At 40.7% G+C, this 17,776-nt stretch overlaps 1 protein-coding gene across 1 annotated transcript; it reads left to right on the top strand.

Annotated features, from left to right (window-relative positions):
* Nucleotides 1-229: 229 nt before the first annotated feature.
* On the top strand, nucleotides 230-12,278 carry gtpbp8 (GTP binding protein 8). The gene is made up of 8 exons (XM_088315378.1): nucleotides 230-369; nucleotides 637-824; nucleotides 922-1,075; nucleotides 1,581-1,679; nucleotides 2,039-2,169; nucleotides 2,408-2,507; nucleotides 8,387-8,505; nucleotides 12,113-12,278. The coding sequence occupies exons 2-8, from the start codon at nucleotides 655-657 to the stop codon at nucleotides 12,207-12,209; spliced, it is 870 nt and encodes a 289-aa protein (XP_088171504.1). The 5' UTR covers nucleotides 230-369; nucleotides 637-654; the 3' UTR covers nucleotides 12,210-12,278.
* Nucleotides 12,279-17,776: the final 5,498 nt, after the last annotated feature.

The raw sequence follows: 17,776 nt of genomic DNA, 5'->3' as shown, positions 1-17,776 counted from the left end.
TGACGATTTTTACATGCAATAATTGTGATTTAATTATTTCGTGATAGATTGATGTATTTAATTTATTTAATTACTGAATGAAATTTTTAATTAATAAATGACAATTTTCATTACATTTTAATGGGATGTGTGTTTATTTAATTTTGCCACTTTCCGTTATCCATAATAAACAGGCATACAATCTCAAGTTTCCTTACTGTAACCAAAACGCAGGAACCTTTTCTAAAAAGCTTGATGTTGCCGACGGACTCATTTTGAGTTGCACGCAATGCAGAAACGTATCTAGACGGTAGTTATGGTCAATGTGGCTTGTTTTATTGGTTTTAACCATTTCTGGAATATATCTGATACCATACAGCCATAACACGGGTGAGCAATGATATTATTTCACATTTCCTACTATTCCATATTATGCCGCATTACAGTAAATCGATCACGTCTTGATCCCACTTCACCCAATTAAACGCATAAGTTTAATTAACATACACCTTAATATTTATGAGTACTTATAACGTTATTACATCTTTTTATTCGATGTATCAATTCCAGTACTTTACGCAAATCTATTTAAAGCTTCACTACTAATTACTAATCACTACTTTCCGTTTGTGTGCCGTTCCCATCTCCTTCAACCAGACCTTTATTCAAAGGAAGATGTTTTGTCTGCAACCTCGACAGTGTCTTCAACCTGGGACTCAGTGGTGTACTTTCCTCCGACGGAGAGTTCACAAGTTGGCTTCGCTAAAAGTGGCCACCGTTTTATACCCAAACAAAATCAAGCGCTTGCTTTACCCTTTTACAAATATCGATGCATACCTGGACAGGTACCGTTTTATGTCACACCCCATTGTTTACATTGTCTAACTCGCATGCTCTCAAATAATATCCAGACAATAATGTCCATTTTAAATTGACTTACAGCTCAGTGGATAGAACACAGTTCCAGCTCTTTCAGCCCTGTGTTGATGATGTTTTAAAAGCAGAGAGGCTCTTCTGCGCCTCACCATCTCACAAGATTGATTATTATATTTCAGCTGAGAGGATAGAACACTTACCTCCACTGGAACCACCAGAGGTCAGTAGAATATTTTGGTCACACTGCAAAGCCTTTTGCCTTTTGCCTTTTGCCATCCACGATGAGTCAAGTAGATTGGACCCTGTCGACTACTGCTTTTTAATCGGTGTTGGGCAATTTGATTCTAAAATGGAATCTAGTTGATATTACTAGTTACTTAAATTTTCAAAGTAATATGTTTATTTTGAATTTTACCCTCTGTGTAGAGTAATAAGTTACTCAAAGTTTAACTTAATTTTAAAATACTTATATTAGTAAAGTTGACATAGCCATGGGTGTTTTTAGCTGTGTGTCATTTTCGTGTTGCAAGACCCAGGACGCTGCCAGCCCAGTCTTACTGACACTGGGCAGCGCATTTCTCCAGAATAGCTTGATAGTCTTGAAATTTCATTAACCCCTGCAGATTCTAGATATTGTGCTTGATGTAGCAAAGCAGTCCCAGAACATCACAGAAACCTCCTCAATGTTTCACATTTCTATGTCCATAATATTGGTGTTTGCCCAGGTGTGCTTCATTGGCCGGAGCAATGTGGGGAAGTCGTCTCTTATCAAATGTCTGTTTTCCCTGAGCCCTAATGTGGAAGTCAGAGTCTCCAAAACCCCTGTGAGTAATCAAAACAGACATGGATGTGCATAATTATTTTTTAAAATTGTATTTACAATTCCTGTCATTTTGTGTTCTCCTAATTTAATTACAATGTATATTTGATTCATCTCAGTTTGCATGTCTGCAACTGGTTCTATATGCAGATCGAAAAAGTAATACAATAAAAACATCATTTGGCCATGGATTTGCTAAAATGTATTTTTAAATGAAAAATGAATGGCTGTTTCACAAAACTAAATCAGTCTAACAGGCAACTACTTACATGACATGAAGCTATTTCTATTCTAATGAAGATGTGAAGAAGTCAATTCAATGCTAAAATGTTAATCAGAGTAAATATTTTATATTCCTTGTAGGGTCACACAAAAAAGATGAACTTCTTCCGAGTGGGCAAGGCTTTCACCATCGTGGACATGCCAGGTTATGGACATCGAGCACCCAAAGATTTTGTGGATATGGTCGAACCTTATCTCTACTCAAGAAAGAAGTAAGCTATTGAATTTGCTGCCCAGTATGTGTATATATATGTATATATATATCTTGCAATAATGGCTTGTGTATGGAATTGTATTCTTTTATCTGAGTGCCAACAAATATGTCATGCAGTAGTTGGGGGGGGGGCAAACTCAAATACAATTCAATATATATATGAGATGAGAAATATACATAAAATACTGGTACGCTACCTTCCAGCCAATGGCTTTGGATCCTTGGTTTATTTGCAGTCTTGTCAGGACATTCTTGTTGGTGGATGGCAGTGTTGGACTGCAAAAGACTGATCAGATTGCCCTTGAGATGTGTGAGGAGACTAGATGTCCATATGTGGTAAGCTGTATATACTTCTTTTCAGTAAGAAATGCAAGCCTTTTTCTAAAGTCTCAAGAAAAGATAGTTTAAACAGTTTTTGCCAAGTTTAATACCATCTTATTTTATACTCACTGCCAATTTAAAATCAATCATCATTGATTTTATTTAAATTTACAAAATTAGCAAGCAAAAAGGTAGTCAGTGTTGGACATTTTCGCCATCTTGAGCATCTGGCGTGTCCATGTTGATTATCTAAAAATGAAAAACAATATGAAATTCATTATTAAATGGAAATGTGTTGTTTGTCTTTTGTATCTTTAACCAAGCAAACTATCTATCTATCTATCGATCGATATATATTTATTTATTTAGTTATTTTTTCATTTTATTTATTTTAATCCAAATCCGTGAAATTCTGACAGAGGTGGCAATTGAAATTCCTTACGACGTTCCCAGCAGATCTTCACAATACTGCTAGGTCAGACCAGCTCAACTCCTCTCTTCACCTGATAGTCCAAGACATGGACCCACAAGTTTAATGGCACAACCACAAAGTTCATCATATAACTGCGGTCTAGGGTTTCCTGGTGTCGAGTGTGCGGCGTTGACAAGTCCAGGTCCCGAAAGTAAATATACCCTGCCACAGTTTGGCTTTAGCTACAGATGGTTCGCAGGTGATTCTACTCAACCGGCAGTTAGACGATCTGAATATTCATTGAAAGTTGAATAGTTATGGAATATTCATTGAAAGTTGAATATTCACTCCACATCAACAAAACCTGTTTTGTGACGATTGACACAGTAGTTCCAGAGATATATGGAATTGACGACCATGGTCCTTTTTGTCAAACTACCGTATTTTCGCAGTCATAGGACGCGCTGCCTCAAAGGGCGCAACACCTGTTGAGGGTGCTATTTCTGTCTTTGAAGCACACACTGGGCGCGCCGCCTTGTAAGGCACTAGCTCAGCTGCTTTTAGCATAGCAATAGCTCGGCTGCTCGCGCTGACTCAGCCCATGGCAATTCACTTTCCCTCAATACCATAAGCAATCGCCACATTTTAAAGACAGTTGCTATGATACCATTGACAATCGCTATCATTAACAATGACTCTAACCAATAATAGGTATCATGGCAATAGGCTACAAGACTACGTCAGGGGAGGGACTTCACTGGTCACCACACTCCTTAGAGTCACGGTTTCAAAAAAAACAAAACAAAAAAAACTCAGCATACAAGCAAACAATGAAACAAAGAAATAAGATTAACACAAAACATGTATCTCTCATGCCATCAATATACCAAAAAGAAATAAAAATAACACAAAATGATATAGCAATGGCTTCTTGGGAGCCATTAGAGCAATGCCTTCTGGGAGCCACTCAGACTCAGCCAAATCACATGGCTGTTTAGAGAGATTTGCTGTTATGCTTTGGGCTTTTTGCAGTCTGTTGTCTAAACCTGGGACGTTTCTTGCTTGCAATAACATAAATGATAAGACAGACTACAACATTGTGGACAGCTGCCCTTTTGTCCAGCTTTCTCCCACACCATCACCCAAACAACATAGTCACATAATGTATAGTCATGGTCACTTTGAAGCATAAATGACTCACACTTTGTCCAGCAGGGTGTGCTAACATGCACTCCGAACAGCCCAATGAGTAAAAGGGTTGATGGTCGCGAGTGATACTTTGTCCATATAATGAGCGCAGTCGCCTTACAAGGCGCTGTGTTAGTTTAGGGGAAGATTTGGGACTTTTAAGTGCGCCTTATAACTGCGAAAATACGGTAATTAAAAATCAGTGGGCTGGAGATCCCAAAACTCTGCTCCAATTGAGATTGGGATTTAGTTTTGTGCCATCATTATCAAGTACAGAAATTATCATTAAAATCACAATTTGCACTATTAAATCCACAAGGTGATTTGGTGTGCAATGTCCCTAAAACTGTATTGCGGAATGTAGTCTAACTGTGCAAATATTTCTTGGTTGACAATCGTCAATCAAGGCCTTGCAAATTGCAAAAACGGTCATCAAATGCCCGCAGCAAACGCTGTCAATCAGTCACTACTGCTCCACATCAGGATCTGGAGCATTACCCAGTCTGCTGCATCTCCAGTCAACCTCCGGACAGTATTGGATATCGATGCGAAATAACCATCACAGAGGAATTTTGCTATGATCGCAAAATTCCGAACGAACTGGCGAGGCTGCCCGGCTCACCATGGCTGGTCATCGGGGCCGGGAGGCGGCGCAGGCGACGCAGAGAGAGGAAGCAGAAGCGAGGCTGCAGGTCCGGTGTCTTGCAACGGCTGCGACGGCAGCCCCATAGGCAACCACTACCGAGTCTGCACCTCACCAACGCCAGATCCGTGGTCCACAAAATCGACGACCTGGGATTACAAATCCTGGGAAACCGCTATGTGCGCGATAGCAGTGTGATCGTCGTCACGGAAACCTGGCTGCACGCAGACGTCCCCGACGCTAGCATCCAGCTGGCCGGGCGCTCGCTACATCGCGCGGATCGGACTAGGGACACCGGTAAGAGGAGGGGCGGGGGGCTCTGTGTTTACGTGCATGAGAACTGGTGCGGCGATAGCACGATCGTCGAGAAGCACTCTTCCCCCGACATCGAGTTCATGTCCGTTAAATGCCGGCCTTATTTTCTCCCGAGGGAGCTAACGGTAGTGATTGTCACAGCTGTTTACATCCCTCCCGACGCTAGCACTAGCACGGCGCTCTCGCTACTCGCGTGCGTCATCAATAAACATCAGCGGGCCCACCCTGATGGCGTTCACGTAGTAGCGGGAGACTTTAATAAGGCCAATTTAAAGACTGTACTCCCAGAGTTTCACCAGCATGTCAAGTGCCCAACGAGGGGAGACAACACTCTCGACCATGTGTACTCGAACATCAAGCACGCATACAGAGCCCTCCCACTCGCCCCTCTCGGCCAGTCAGACCACCTGTCCTTGCAGCTCGCACCTGCGTACACCCCTCTCAGGCGCAGATTCAGGCCTACCACAAAGACTGTGAAAACCTGGCGTGACGACGCCATGAGTGAATTACAGGACTGCTTTCATGACACAAACTGGGACCTCTTTGATCATCAGGACCTTGATGTCTACACGCATTGTGTACTGGACTACATCAAGTTCTGCATGGAAACTGTGTCCCAACATAAGACTATACGGACCTTCCCAAATGCGAAGCCCTGGATGTCCAGCGGGGTTCGCTCTCTCCTCAAGGCCCGTGACGCTGCCTTCAGGTCAGGCGACAAAGCCCAGTACAGGGTGGCTCGTGCTGACCTGAGCAAAGGCATCAAGCTAGCCAAGGCAACCTACAAGGGGAGGCTGGAGGCCCACCTTGCCAGTAACAGGCCACGGGAGGTGTGGCAGGGTCTACGGAGCATCACCAACTTCCGTGGCAGCAGCACGACCTCTGTAGACCCGAGTGCATCGCTGGCAGAGGAGCTTAACTGCTTCTTCGCTCGCTTTGACTCGCCCCAACCGTCACACCCCCGCACTTCAAGCTCCAACTCCCCCCCACTCATCGTAGAGGAACACGATGTGAGGCGCGCGCTCCTGGCGGTCAACCCCAGGAAAGCTACTGGACCCGACGGAATACCAGGCAAGGTCCTCAGAGCATGTGCCCACCAACTGTCACATGTTTTCTGCAGGATCTTCAACCGCTCCCTGGCTCAGGCAGTCATCCCCTCCTGCTTGAAAACTTCCACCATTATTCCTGTCCCCAAAAAGTCACCAGCCGTCCACCTGAATGACTACCGTCCTGTTGCTCTCACACCAGTCATTATGAAGTGCTTCGAGAGGCTGGTTCTCCAGCACATCAGGGACTGCCTTCCTCCCACTCTGGACCCCTACCAGTTTGCATACCGGGCTAACAGATCCACTGAGGACGCCATCGACACTGCTCTGCATGTTGTGCTGGGCCACCTGGAACGACAGCAGAGCTATGCAAGGATGCTCTTTGTGGACTACAGCTCGGCATTCAACACGATCATCCCAGACATCCTCGTCGCCAAACTGGACACTCTCGGCCTCCCTGCCCTCACACGCATCTGGATTAAGGACTTTCTGACCAACAGACCCCAGACTGTGTTGCTCGGCCCCTACACGTCCTCCACCCGCACGCTGAGCACCGGTTCCCCCCAAGGATGCGTGCTGAGCCCTCTCCTGTACGCCCTCTACACCTACGACTGCAGCCCGGCCCACGGCAACAACACCATCGTCAAGTTTGCTGACGACACGACAGTGGTCGGTCTGATCTCGGAAGGTGACGAGACAGCCTACAGAGAGGAGGTAAAGAGACTGACAACTTGGTGCAAGGACAACAGACTGCACCTTAACTCTGCTAAAACAAAGGAGATTGTCGTCGACTTCAGGAGGAACAAGACGCTGCCGCCCCCCCTCTGCATCGAAGGCGTGTGTGTGGAGAGGGTCCACACGTTCAAGTTCCTGGGAGTACAGATCTCCGATGACCTTTCTTGGAGTCACAACACCACAGCAGTGGTAAAGAAGGTCCGCCAACGTCTGCACTTCCTGAGAGTCCTCAGGAAATTCAACCTGGACAGGAAGCTGCTGCTGGCCTTCTACCACTCGTCCATCGAGAGCCTGCTGACGTACTGTGTCTCCACCTGGTACAGCGGCTGCACTGAGGCGGACAGAGTGAGGCTCCAGAGGACAGTCAAAACAGCGCAAAGGATTATTGGCTGCCCTCTCCCCCCACTGTCGGACATCTACACCGCCCGGTGCCTCAGAAGGGCTCTCAACATCGTCAATGACAATACCCACCCAAACTCACACCTGTTCGACCTGTTGCCCTCTGGCAGGCGCTACAGATGCATCAAATCAAGGACCAATAGACTGAGAAACAGTTTCTTTCCGAGAGCCATCTCCTTACTGAACTCTCACACACACACGAGACCACCCTAACCTCGCAAAACAGCCTTGTGATGTGTTTCTATATGCCCTATTCAGTACTGAATTCCATTGCACTGTCTTCTTTATTTATCTAATTTATATATTTGTCTGTATTATTGTTGTATTGCACTGGAGAGGGGAGCCCTCTAATCTCGTTGCACACTTGAGTACAATGACAATAAAGGGATTTCTATTTCTATTCTATTCTATTCTATTTGGGTCCACACGACACGAAAAGAAGAGTGGTGATGTAGGATAGCAAAAACATTTAAGTGTGGAAAATACAAGATGGCGTACACAGGGTGATTTGGATTTGCCGATTACATCAAGAGAATACTCTTCTCCTTTTGAACTTTTTTTGCCAGTCTCAATGTGAAATTGGTCTTATATTTACTTCATTTGGGTCTTCAAAAAGTCTTAAAGTTGGCTTGTTGAAACATGCAGACATAATTGGATAACTGAAAAAAAAATGCTTTTTTTTATTTCAGTTGTCCTGCGTCTTCTTGAATAGTTTTCTGAAATGGGAATTTCTTTAGATCTGCCAGCATTTTAACTGGTTTCAGTTGATAAGCCTTTTGGCCCTCAAATATTCAGTGCAACGTTTTTGTTCTGAGCCCTATGTCAACACAGAATCGTAAATGTGCCCACTGAGCTATTGAAATACTCCAGAGCTCTGAAATGTGTGACTGTATAATAAAGCACCCGCACTTGTTCTACACTAAAGTCAATTATTCATGCGCTTATGCTACTAAATATTTTAAGCATTTTAAGGCTCTGACAGAACTGCTTTTCGGAAAGCTTGTCAAGTGAAAACATCATACGCCATTATTTTATTTTTTCTGTGGACTAGTGAGGTAGGTTGTTCAATTAACCAAATTGTCACCTGACCATCAGACCACAATGTGACATAATTCACACTGTTGTAATTTTAACCTTATAAACATTGTTTTTTCAGATGGTGGTGACCAAGATTGATAAATGTGGTCGTGGTTCACTGCTGTCAAACTTACTAAATTTTCACGATGTGATTAAAACACAAACCTCAAGCTGCTTCCCCCAGCCATTTTTGGTCAGGTGAGTGCTTTTTCATTAAGGTCAACAAATCCTATTGAAGGATTTGCAGCTAGATTACAATGTTTGATGCATGCATACAATAGGTTAAATGAAAAACGAAAGTGAACAATCACTACTGTGTACTGCTTTTTAACCATAGACGGTTTTAAAGTTATTTAAGGCAACGCAAGGCAGATTAATTTCTGTAGCGCATTTCATACACAATGTGTAAACTCAATGTGCTTTACATATTTCAAAGTGCATATAAAACAGTGCTTCTCAAATAGTGGGGCGGGCCCTCCTGGGGGGGTTGCGATGATGCGGGTGGCGCGTGCGACCCTGGGGAACATGATTTTTTCCCGCCGTACTACAATAAAGTGTAATTGCATATCCACTCCAGTAGTTGGCAGTGGCGCTGTCCTTGCCCATTGTGCACAGCGAGTGTTAACTCTACAGTGTAGGTTTGTTTTGCTACAAAAATGCTGTTATTTATAGTTGCGACAATTTGGAGGTGGTGGGGGGGGTGGGCGCAAATTGTTTTCTTCTTGCAAGGGGGGGCATAACAATGAAGTGAGAAGCACTGATTTAAAATAATTGACAAACCAAAGAATTAGGGATTTTAAGCAAAGCAAAGAAATAAAAAGGAGCATACTAGTATTAGTTAAAGAATGTACTGTGCAAGAAAAAACTTTGAAAAACTTTTTTTTAAGTATGGGGGAGTGGGCTAGCATCGTGTTTAACCTGGATTTAAATACATTTCCATTTCCTACATTAGTAGTAGTACCAGTGATAAAGTTAATGTAGAGCCCTGAAGTGAAAATATTTGCGTGTGGAATGGTCTTCCCTGACCCATCTGCTAAAGGAACGAGCCATCTCCCGTTTCCTCGTTGGAATCACAAATTGAATAAACGAAAAATTTGCCTTTATCTGAACTTGTATCATGTTTATTAAACACAAGCCGGTAAAGAAAATACAACTGTAATTTGTTTGCCTCAAGCATGGTTTTCCATCACACGGAAGTCGTTCTTCTTCTCTTTGTCTGTTGCTACACCAACGTAGAAGAAGAAGAGGCAGTCCCATTGGCCCTCGTTTAGTAATAAATACGGAGGAATACTCAGGACACATACCCTGTGCACAAGTTGAGCATATACGCGATATTTCAGTCAGTTTCACGACACAAGTGTAGCGACCCAATTTTCCTCATACATTTATCCAAAATGACAGCGCGTGCCTGCAGCTGACTAATTTGCATAAGCCGCACCCATATTTACTTCGTTTAATGTTGCAAGAGATTTAAAAAAAAAAGAAACCAAAAAAACATTGCAATATGGCTCTAAAATGTTCATAGCTATCCTCTGTTTTAATCCTATTTTCAAAAGGTTTTATCATTGCAAGGCTTGCTGAAACACAGAATCTTACAACGTATAAAAATGATGTCAATATTGTACACAAAATACAAATACATAAAAATAAATTATGATCCGCTCAATACAAAATCATATGATGAAATGCGTGCTGATTGGAATTGATTCACATGCAAGTGTCATGCGTCAGAGCTTTTGGATGGCCGTTTGTCGACTGTCAAGTCAGGAAATTCAGTTTTGTAGCGTGCGTATATGAAAATTTCAAAGCTTTGCATCGACCAGGAAATGTGAGCGGTTTGCTGTCTTTTTTCGGTGCATGGTCAATGTACTTCTGTCACTCATTGAGTGACACCTGCAGACACACAGACGGATGATACCTTAAAGTAAGCACATACACTCACTTGAACGGCAAGACGCTGAATGTGATGGGAAGTGTCCTATACAGTTATTCAGGACATTCGTCCCCTCATTAGCAAATTCTCAATTAAAGCCATTTCCTGTTAATTGTGTGATTAGTGTTTATATAAATGACCGTAGTTTGAATACATTATGCCTCTTTGGTTAAAATAAGTGGTTTTTAATGATTTTTCCTAAGATAATCCTTCTTTATTTGTGTGTATGCAAGTCTGAGGCTGATTTACATTTGTAATAGAAAAAAAATATACACATATTCAAGCATAAAGCTATTGATGACTCACACATTCTGGTGCGTATGCACAGTTCGTAAATGAGGGCCATTGTCTGTTCTGGTCAAAGTGAATTTGGAGTTCTTTTCCACTTTAGCTCTGCTTTGCTGCATTTTGATTTCAAAGTCATTATCCTCGTAGTGCAAGTTCATGGTGCTTTAGATCAGGTTAAGGTTGTCTTACTTTTAATTGGAGCAACAGTATGCAGGACACTTGAGATTTTACATGTGACGTTCATCAACTGCCTCTGCATTCACAATTGGTTACACGGCCATGAGGTACATGAACTTGGTGCTGGTGTTCTCATTTATGTAGGTTTTTTTGTGTACAATAGGATAAAGCTCAGATAATGGATGGATGGATTATTTGTTTATTCAAATAACACACAGAAATGGGAACCTGTTGTGTTAAAAAAAGTACAAACAAACTCAGTTTTCTAAAAAAATGCATTTGCGATTCTCTCTTGTATTATTGTTGCATTGTTTCTAACCATATAGCCCACTTAATTCATTTTAGTTTTTACCCGAGCTCCTGCTTATTTGCATTTTTATACATTTTATGTTTCATGATAGAACATTCAACTTTGATTAAACGTTGCAACTTGTACTAGTATTATATATGTATATATATATATCACTAATATATATATATATATAAAATACAAAAAGAAATGATTGTAAACAAATTTCACTCGTCTTGGGCACCAAGCATTTTTTAAATCTAGAAGGTAGTGAGTAAATTAAGAAAATGCACTGTGCTAAAGAACACTAAAATAAACAGATTTTATTTTAATTTAACCTTTATCCAAAACAGTTTGTTTTTCCTCACTAATATGGGTAATTTAATCGTAGTAAATTGGTCTACACAATCAATGCTACAAAAAATTTTTAAATAATAGAAGGAACCTATTTTTATTTATTTTGTTAGGACTATAACGTAGTATATTGCAACAAACTTTATTATGTGTTTTAGTGTTACGTCAAGCCAATTAGGACAAATATGTTATGTTTTGTTACTTTTTGAGACCTGGTATTTCCCCGTTCCATAGAGACAGCGTTTTTCTATGTCAAACACGGCATACACACACTGTTTTGGTTGTTGAGAAACATGAGTTCGCTGACCAATGACCTTAATCCATGGTAGATGCTATAAAATGTTGGCGTACCAAAAACGCCATTCTGTTATTGTTAGAAAGTTATAACAGGCATCAGCCTCACCGTGCTTCCTTTCTTGATTTAGCATTCCTGTCGTGCTGCCATGAAAGTGAGGTTTGCATTCTAAGTATGTGTGGTTGAAATGATTGTCAACATCGTTGTGATTAGTCTACTAATATTGACTAATCTTGGCAGCCATAAAATGTACAGCTGCGTGTCAAACTGATTGAAAAGGGAAAAAGAAATCCTCATTTCATTGTCACTGTGAAATCTAAGATGCATATTGCAGAATTAATCTTTATAAAACTCATTGTTTAGTTAGTGATTAACCGATAACTTCATTTATTCAAATATTGATGTAGCCAATTGTGATATTTATGACGTTTGATTGGCTGACCTCTTTCATCTTTTCTCTCCCCCGCAGTTCCCTCCAGTTTTCAGGGATCTACCTCCTGAGATGCTTCATTGCTCACGTAACAGGAAATATCCAGTTAAAAGACACCTCTCAAAACGCTTTATAGATAAGGTCCCACTTTCTTGTGCTTTTTCCTTTTTTAGTGTCTTGTAATAAATACACAGGGTTTAAGACATATTCAGTGTTGTGTGTTAAATAATGAAAATCTTGGAATAAAACTTTTTTTTAAACACTCACAGTCCAAAAGCATCCTTATGGACTGTGCTACTGCCACCTATTGTCCAAAATAAATAATGCATATCATCATTATTTTCTGTATCATATATGATGATTGTATCAAAAATCACACTTGTATCGCAAAGTAGGCTTGAGACAATTATAAGTATACACCGTATTTTCCAGACTTAAACCGCACCTGTATATAAATTGCAGCAACTCTAACTCTTTGAGGGGAAAAAAAACCATACAAGCCCCACCATACTATAAGCTGCAGTTTTAAAAAAATTGTTGCTTGTACAGAACGATTTTCTACTGTGAATGCACATAAAGGTACATAAACAGATTGTTAAAACAGTGCCTTTTAACACAGCAACAAGTTTGCTAATTAAAACAGAACAGATCCAAGAGAAAAAAAAATCTAGATTTATTTAGCATATTTTCTGAACTATAGAGCACCCCTACCGGTAAAAGAAAAATCCACAGAAAAGCCGCAGTGTTGTATTAGCCGCATGATTCAAAATCTAGGGAAAAGTAGCGGTACTATTAGATGCAGCTATGTCCAATATGTTTAATGCTTTATTTGTTCATGTTTATTTTGTAAGCAAGTAAATGAAGAAACTGATCCAACCTGCATGGTGTTACAAGTTAAGGAAATAAAAATGAAGAGCAGCAGTTAACTCAGGTCATAACATTTTATAGAAAGTAGTGTTAAAGGGCTCAAGGTCAAACCCTTTGCAGTGCTATTGCTATCACTTCATAAAAGGCAATCAGACAGTAGGCTTGTTTCCTCAAAGTTTATCTTCACCAGAGGAAGAACACAATTAAAGTGTTATCTAGAATCAGATCATCTAAGAAAATGGCCATGACATGACACAAATCTTCACAAGCAATATAAGAGCTGCAAAGCACAGATACTTAAAATTGAAAGCATCCTTAATGAGGCCCGTTTAGAGAAAGATAACAGATGGGGTAGATTAGATAAGGCATGCTAAGCTACCCACATCTAGTATTTCATTACCCACTTTGTCATACTACACAAAGGAATCCATAAATGCACATATTGTATGAGTTACTCAATGAGTGAATCAGGGCTAAAGTATTTAAAGGTGTTACGTTCAATAGGTAGGATTAAGCCCAAAGTAAATGATACTGTAGCTCGAAACAGCTGTTCCGAATTAAAAAATGACAGCAGAATAGGGTACTCAAAAAAATGACCTACAGTCCTGACTTGTCAGAACATCAGTTGTTCTTTTCATTTAATGGCAACTGACCATTGGTCAAGGCCTTCAAAATTGGTCAAGGCCTTCAAGGCCTTCTCTGCGAGCCTAACATTATAAAAAAAAAATCATGATCATATTTTTCACATTGTCATATTATATCCTACTGTTGTATTTGTAGGTGATAGTTTTTATCCGATCAGAATTCAGTTAGCTCATGTTGCCAGGCAGATTTCACAATACCAGTTGCACGCACTATTCGTCCAAGGCCTTCCGATACAATTGTGTGGGTAACTGTTCGGTCAAAGTCAATGAGCTTTCAGGTGATGAGCGTGTCTTGTGATTGGATATTCACTCATGAGGGGGCAGTGCTAATGCAGAATCAACACACCCAGAAGTCGTAATTGGTGACCGTTCGAAAATGTAAAATATATTTTTGCTTTTTTTTTAAACGACAATGGCTGAAGGAAGGAAAAGTGTGGATTTAGTTGCAGATACACTTGCGAGGCCATTTTCAAGATGGACCTTTCAGGAAAAGTTAGGTCATCCAACACTCACTCAGTACTGTGTAATTGTGTTCTATATAATATTTGGCCTGCTGTGTTGTCGTAAATGATAGTATTATATGAGGGATTCGTTCAAGTAGGACTTCACTGAAGACCTACGTGTGAAATGCACGACCCACCACTGGAATTGACACCTTGATTAGGTGACGGAGGTACTTGATCACCCATCAGACATGGATTTATTGACATCAAATGTGAGCTCATGTGATCACTTCCACATGATCCAAAATACTGTGCCAATCGATTCTCCACTTACACAGGCTGAAGCGGACAATAACAAAAATGTGCAGACGAACGCCGACTGGTTATATTTCGGACATTTAGCTACGCTAAAGTTGTTTCAACTCTCAGGAGGCATACGGCGGCTGATAGCAGGCAGCAGGTGGACATGGATCTTTACAGTTCCTCATTATCATGAATCATCAGCCACTGAGAGGTTAATTCCTTTGATATGTTGAAGTGGTCATAGGTAGGAATGTCCACATGAATTTTGGTGCCAATTGATCATTCCGTGCCTGAGTGACTCTCATGGTAGCAAGGAGAGAGCGGTTGGGGTGGCGCCTATTTGTCATTAAAAGTAGGCTGTTTTCAAGTAGTCTTATTTAAAAATTTCTCAAAAATGAATGGATAAAAAAAGAAAATAACACATTGTAGTTTCCTGATCAAAAAATATATCAACTGAGCTCATTAGTGAAAAATGGGCCATCTTGGCTGGACCGATACTTTATGAAGGCTGGCAGCCTATCTGGGTTGACATTCGGCCCGTCCACAGTCTTTGTATCCTTTCTGAAGTCAGGTCTTCAGTGTTGCCAAATTAAAGATATAGTTGCTGTATTTACTTACTTCTCCAATCATTCTTGTAATTGTTCAAAAAAAAAAATAGCACCAACACCAACTGTGGTCCTCATGTTAGACACTAATATTTCCTGCGTGGCAGAAAGCACAGCAGAATTTGCCCTGGTCATGATTTGGGAGTCTTTAGAATGGCTGATTGTGGTTTGGCTCATAATGTTAGCTTAGTAAATTATAGTGGTGAAAATATGGACAACACTGTAGACATGTTTTGTTGTGATGCTGATTAAATAGACATCTAATGTTCATACGATAAATCATTTTGTGACTGATTATTTTAACACTAGTTTTTATTTGCATTATTTCTGAATACCGTGGCTGCACATATGGCAACTTATTTAAAACACACAATTTACTGCAATCTAAAAACATAAAATTCATATTTAGCACAATTGAGATAGAATGTTGGTGTGGGCTTCGCCAACGGTTTCAGCTCCTCAAAAATCCTCCTTAAAAATTGAATTGCTCACCAATGACTTGTCGTATGGGCTCACACGATCAGTTAACTCATATATTGCAGCTCTCTTGGGCAATAGTCAGGTCCCAAATATTTTTTTTGCTCCACTGATTAGATGATCTGTCTGAGCTGAGCTTCACCTCATTTGAATGACCAGCAGCCGCCACTGATGACTCAAGGAGTGGCCGAAAGGCAGGAGTAAAAAAGAATTGGGAACATGTAAATATGTTCACAAACATGGCACTGTAGGAAGATTACACCATGGTAGAGAGCCGAGACAACCAAGTACTCTTGGATGGCCTAAATTGAGCATCCTGCAAACATGTATTGGTATGTAATATCCATCCATCCATTATCTGGATATCGCTTCTCCTCACAGTGGTCGCGGGGGGCTTCTGGAGCCTATCCCAGATATCTTAGGGCAGTAGGCGGGGGAAACCCCAAACTGGTCGCCAGCCAATCGCAGGGCACAAAAAGACAAACAACCATCCGCACTCACACTCACACACAGGGGCAATTTAGATTGCCCAATCAACCCGTGATGCATGGTTTTGGAATGTGAGCGGAAACGGGCGTACCCGGAGGAAACCCACACAGACACGGGGAGAACATGCAAAGTCCACACAGGAAGGCCTGAGCTAGAATGGAACCCACGACCTCTGAACTGTGAGGCCATCGTGCTAACCAGTCGTCCACCCTGTTATGTAATATGTTCCCCGATAACACAGCAGCTTTAAAGTTCTTGCTGTTCAGTCTAATAGGTTCCACAATAGTGCTGTCCCTCGAATGAATTAATTATGAATGGTTGTCGGTGTGTTAGTGTTTAGTAAAAACATTGTTTATAATTCGAATTCTCTGTTATAAAAATAACGAAAATAATAATAATAATAATAACTTACCTTTCTGAAAAAATGTTCATGGTTTTGTTAATATTCAGACCTGAAAGGAATTAACAGCATTCATATGTTTTTGAACATATTGGCTATTATCTACCATTTTGGATGCATTTGGTACAAAATAATGATGGTCCTAAACACTGAACACGTTCTTAACAATTCTCTTTTCATTATTATTCAAAACAGAAAAAAAATGTATCATGGATAAGGGATACATAAGATAAAAGATAAAATTTAAGTATTGTTAAATACTTACATAGGGTAATTACCACTTTACAGCACATATGAAAGTATAACAGAGTGGAACTCACTCACCATCCATGTCCGAACAATCCATCCATAATTTTAATTATTTCAATGCTTAAAGAGGGCCTGACATGATATTGTCTTTTGTTGAGGTTTTCATCATAAATATGCATTCCCTCAGCCTAAGTCCCCAAAAGTTGTTAGAACAACCCATGTTTCCCTTGCCTATATGGCTGTTTGTATCAATACAATATAGCTCAAACGGTTGTTTTTTTTCCTCATAATGCCACGGGGTGTGCGGAAGTAAGTAGCCCGTAGCATTATGGGAAACAATGCTGAGTCGAAAAAATACATTGCAGACAATGATAGATTAAAAAAAAAATGAGTATACAATGTTTGCCTAATTAATTTTCTGATGTATTGGGGCAAGTAGACTCGGAAGAGTTCCGCCTGATTGTCAGCAGGCAACGTCTTCTCCCAACCATGCTCAAACGGACCAGAACCTCCAACAACATACTGTAAATCCATCAGATTGGCGATCATACACCACTAATCAGTGAATAAACCACCAATCACAGAAAACGGGAAAATAAGCTGTCCAGGCAGAAGAGGATGTTTGGTCACCCTATCTTATACATCACAAGCTCCTTGCTTCTCTTTGTGGAAGCAGAGCCCAGAGTATGGAAAACAAGCAAGTTTTAAAATATGAAAGCATTTCGACAGTCAAAGCCCTCAGTTCCCTCTGCATATGTGGCATGTAATGTTGATGATATGCTTATGCTATTATAACGCTGATCTGTGCTTCCAACAAAATTCAAAACTCCTGTGCACAGGAATTTTTTCTCAAAACTTACAAAGTACATATAGTTGTAAGCAACACACTCCAGCAGTGTTGGTTTGCAAGGCCCAGTGGTAACTTAAGCAGGGTGTTTTGTTCTGAGATCATGTGCTAAAGATGTACAGCTAATATGGTACTGTGTTTGAATTTGGCTTTGCTTTTGAAGTAAATAAAACCGATTTAAAATATTTAATAGTGTGAATTTTTTTTTAAATAATAATAATAATAATAATATTCCCTTTATTAGTCCCACAATGGAGAAATTCGAGATTCGAACCCAGGCCTCCTGGGGAGACTGGGTCCTGAACGCGGCGCCTTAGACCACTCGGCCATCCTGGCAGCCAAATTAATCTTGAGTTAACGCTTAATTTTGACAGCCATA

Source organism: Idiotropiscis lumnitzeri, chromosome 14 (assembly GCF_059441095.1).
Source record: "Idiotropiscis lumnitzeri isolate Australia: NSW breed Sydney's pygmy pipehorse chromosome 14, RoL_Ilum_1.0, whole genome shotgun sequence".
Lineage (NCBI taxonomy): Eukaryota > Metazoa > Chordata > Actinopteri > Syngnathiformes > Syngnathidae > Idiotropiscis > Idiotropiscis lumnitzeri.
The sequence above is the reverse complement of the archived record's forward strand: the minus strand, read 5'-3'. Positions and strand labels throughout refer to the sequence as shown.

Bases quoted from the DNA above. Each gene is read 5' to 3' on its own strand.
- gtpbp8 (XM_088315378.1), top strand. From the start codon at position 655: ATGTTTTGTCTGCAACCTCGACAGTGTCTTCAACCTGGGACTCAGTGG. The intron at 1,076-1,580 runs GTCAGTAGAATA...GTGTTTGCCCAG, and splicing joins CTCCACTGGAACCACCAGAG to GTGTGCTTCATTGGCCGGAG. The intron at 2,170-2,407 runs GTAAGCTATTGA...GTTTATTTGCAG, and splicing joins TATCTCTACTCAAGAAAGAA to TCTTGTCAGGACATTCTTGT.